The sequence below is a fragment of the Histomonas meleagridis genome (assembly GCF_020186115.1).
Source record: "Histomonas meleagridis strain 2922-C6/04-10x chromosome Unknown contig_71, whole genome shotgun sequence".
In the NCBI taxonomy this organism is placed as follows: Eukaryota; Parabasalia; order Tritrichomonadida; family Dientamoebidae; genus Histomonas; species Histomonas meleagridis.
In genome coordinates, this window is record NW_027150913.1 from 1 (window position 1) to 4401 (window position 4401).

General features: G+C 25.8%; 1 protein-coding gene across 1 annotated transcript; it reads left to right on the forward strand.

The window, feature by feature from the left end:
• Positions 1-4: 4 nt before the first annotated feature.
• Positions 5-2423, forward strand: GO595_008764 (uncharacterized protein; the record flags this gene model as incomplete). Its single annotated transcript, XM_067922374.1, has 2 exons — positions 5-1324; positions 2379-2423. 2 exons carry the CDS (start codon positions 5-7, stop codon positions 2421-2423), a joined length of 1365 nt encoding a protein of 454 aa, XP_067771069.1.
• Between the last annotated feature and the right edge of the window lie 1978 nt (positions 2424-4401).

Consider the following 4401-nt stretch of genomic DNA (forward strand, 5'->3'; position numbering starts at 1 on the left):
GTGAATGAATTTTTTTGAAACTTCTTTTTTGCCCCCGCAAACCCGATATTCGCGTTCTCCTCCAGGAGAGGACTACATCGATGTAAATTTTGACCGGATTCGTAAAGTTGACCCTCAATCTGATGCACATCAAGTTTTTCAGAACGACCATGGACAGTCACCAGATACAAGAGCAACCCCAATTATCATAGAATCTACCGAAGAACCACAAGTAACAGTCCCACCACAAGATTATGAGATAGAATTTATTCGAGAAGCACCATTTCCACACAAGATCGTTCTAGCACGAGGTATTCACTACAATCCACAACCCACAACACCTCAAGGTGAGGAATTACCTATTCCACCAGAATGGGTAATTGTCTCATCAGATCCGACTATCATAAATCTTTTACCAATAGATTGTGGAGAATCTCGAGGTCTTATTTTATATAGAGGTCAAGTCACAATAGAGTCAGGAATTTTAGTTATACATGAAAATACTCCAAGGATTCCCCTATCGTCCAGGGAAATTGAACGAGGTCTACTCGATTTAAGATATTTTGTAGGACCAAACAAACCTTGTCAAATGCCCTTTAGACCTAATTTAAATGATCCAAAAATCATTTATATCTTTAATATTGCAGTCAATTGTCTTAAACAAAAAATCTATATTAATCAAACATTGATCAATATTAGTAACTCTTGGAGAAATACCAACATTCTTACCGATAATTTAATTATCAATAATGGAAATATGAATCATGAAAATACATTAAGTTCTAACCATGAGAGTATTCTTAACCAAAACTCAACAAATTCGACTTTAGTTACCGAACCAAATGTTCAAGTACATGAAATTAATTCAATATTCGAAACTGTCACATCTAATTCTACTGTTGTTAATCATTCTGTCAACCCAATAAACGAAACAGTTACATCTAATCCTATGGTATATTCTCATAATATTGAACCTCAATATCAAACAATCACCTCTAAGCCAATAATTAAGGAACTTGAAATTGAACCGGAAAATCAAACAATTACATTTACACCTATTATTACAGGAAATAAAATTGAACCAAATAATCAAACAATTACATTTACACCTATTATTACAGGAAATAAAATTGAACCAAATAATCAAACAATCACATTTACACCTACTATTACAGGAAACAAAATTGAGCCAAATAATCAAACAATCACATTTACACCTACTATTACAGAAAATAAAATTGAGCCAAATAATCAAACAATCACATTTACACCTACTATTACAGACAATAAAATTGAGCCAAATAATCAAACAATTATCTCATATCCAATTATTAAACAACATGAAGTACAACCTTATTATGAAACTATTGTTTCTAACGCTACAATTTTGAATCATAATATAAATGTAAATAAAGAAGAAATTACTTCAGAGGTTTTAATTAAAGAACATAACTTAAACATTAATAAAATTCCAATTGAGACTACTGCAGATATTCAAGAAAATATTATACATGTAAATAAAGTTAAAAAAGTTATTGATGTTGATGTCCCAGAATTTGAAATCCGTTATAATAAAATACCTAAAGATTTAAATATGTCAAAAATAACATCATTTAATTATTCTAATTTATCTAGTGATGAAGATAGTTTTAATGATGATTCAGATATTAATACTAATCAAAATTCAAATGATAATGAACCAAATAACTTAAATAGTAATAATCATAAATCTGATTCAGATAGTGATAATGAAGATAATTCCACTAAAGAATTAGAATCAAATTTAGAACAAGAATTAATTAAAGAGATTAAAGGTTGTAAAACTTGTGATGATATTAATAAATTAATTGATTATTGGAAGACTCAACAAAATTTAAATCTTTGGAAACATGAAAAGTTGAAATTAGCAGAACAACCAATTGTTCATATCATGATAAGAGAAAATAAATGGTGCAGACCAGGACCTTTTCCTTGTCAATGTGAATGTGAAGAAACATTTAAAATCGCTAATGCTTTATTAAATCATTCTAATAAAAAACATAATCATAAACCTGACACTTATCATTTATATGGTTGTTTTCGAAATTTAATTAATAGAGATTTAATTTGGTTATTAAAGTTCGAAGATAATGACCAAAACTATTATAGAAATAATATAATTTCTTGTCCAATTCCTGAATGTAAATATTTTACTAATAATTTTAAATCTTTACTTTCTCATATTACTCATAATCATCAAGATTTAGATAAAGAAAGAAATACTATTGGTTGGTTATGGGCTATCATAATAAAATATGTTAAGAAATATGATGAAATTCCTTCAGTAAGCAATATTTTAACTAAAAGAGAAGGTTTTATTTGTAAGCAATGTAATATTTGCTGGGGTTCAGATCTCAAAGGTATTTGTAATCATGTTAAAAAACAACATGCTTTATACAGTTTAGAAGGTGCAGAATTACCTTATTCTAAAATTGAATGTTATCCTATTTTAAGGACTGAATTTGATGAAGATTTATTAAATAAAATTAATCAAGATATTAAAAATTATGAAGATAAAATTATTCTTAATAAAACATTTAAAGAAAATGAAAGTTTATCCATTAAAGAAAATCCAATAGATTTAACTGATAAACAAATATTAACAAGACAACAAAGATTAAGTCGTGAGAATAACATGAGAAACATTTTAAATCGTAATTTACAATTGGAAAATTTATTAAACGAAAATGACAAGAATATGAATGAAAATAATAATGAAAATATTAATATTGATTTTAACAAAATTGTATTTCCTATAGATTCTAATAAGATTGAAGATTTGAATTTTAGTTATTTAAATAATGCTAAAATTCGAGAACATCAAAATATTATAGGAAATAATAAAAATAATAAATATAAGGATAATTCAATCCACTTATTATGAAGATCCAAATAGATGTTTTAAATGGTATATTACTAATAAAACTTCATATGAATGTAACCTTGAACCGGAAGAATTTATTAATGAATATGGTAAAAATTGAAATCATAAAAAAGTTTTAAATAATTCAGATGAATTTAATATTTCTAAAATTTTAACTAACAAAGATAATGAATTTTTAATTAATGAATTATTTGATGAAAATCTTATCAAAGAAGCTATTAAATCAAGATCTAATTTATCTGCTCATGGACCAGATGAAATATCAAATTCTATATGGAAACTTGGTAATGATTATACTGTTAAAATGTTGAAAATTACTTCAGATATAGTTATTAAATCTCATAAATGTCCTGAAATGTTAAAATTAGGTAAAACTATTATGCTTTATAAAAAAGGTGATCCAAATGTTCCACATTTATGGAGACCCATAACAATAGCTCCAAGTATTTATAGAATTTGGATGGTTATTTTATCTAAAGCTTTTCATAGATTAAATAATATTCATCCTTACATTTCAAGAAATCAAAAATGTTTTATGCAACATCCTAATGGTACTACTGAACATATTAATTTAATAAACGAATGAATTCAACATGTTTATAGAAAAGAAGGTTCAACAATATATTTAACTACTATTGACTTTTCAGATGCTCTTGGTTCAATCCCTCATGATCAAATTTTTAAAGTTTTAGATCAATTAGGTTTTGATAATAAAATAATTCATTTAATTAAAGCAACTTATAATAATTCATCAACTAAAATTCAAATCCCTAATAAAGGTTTCTCAGAAGAAATTATTATTAATTGTGGAGTTAAACAAGGTTGTCATTTTTCACCTTTAGCATTCAATTTATGTTTAGATCCTTTATTAAGAAAATTAAATGAAAAAGTTTTAGATGGTATTCATTATAATAAACAAACAATTAGTGCACAAGCTTATGCAGATGATTTAATCCTGATATCTGATACAGAAATTGGTATGAATAATTTAATTAAAATAGTAGAAGAATTTTGTAAATATGTAAATATGAAAATTCAACCAGAAAAATGTAGAACTTATAATTATATTAATCATGATGATAAACGTTTTTCTGCTATTACTAATTTCAAAATTAATAACAATCTTATTCCTATAATAAATTTAAATAATGGGAATACTCATTTAGGTATAATAACTGCATTAACTAAAAATATGAAATTTAGATCCTCCAAATATAAAATAAATCAAGCTTTAGAAGATATTGGAAACATCTGTTCTTCTTCCTTGAAATGGAATCAAATGGTTGATGCTATTAAAAGATTCATTACACCCAGTTTAGATTACGTATTTATTAATGGTTCAGCTTCAAGAAATGAAATCCAATTTTTAAAAAAAAGAATTAGATCAGCTTAAAATTCAAACTTAAAAGTTAGTAGTTCATTACCTAAAGAATTTTATTACACTGCATGGAAAGATGGAGGTGCAGGTTTAAAGGATCTTAATGATAGATATGATGATT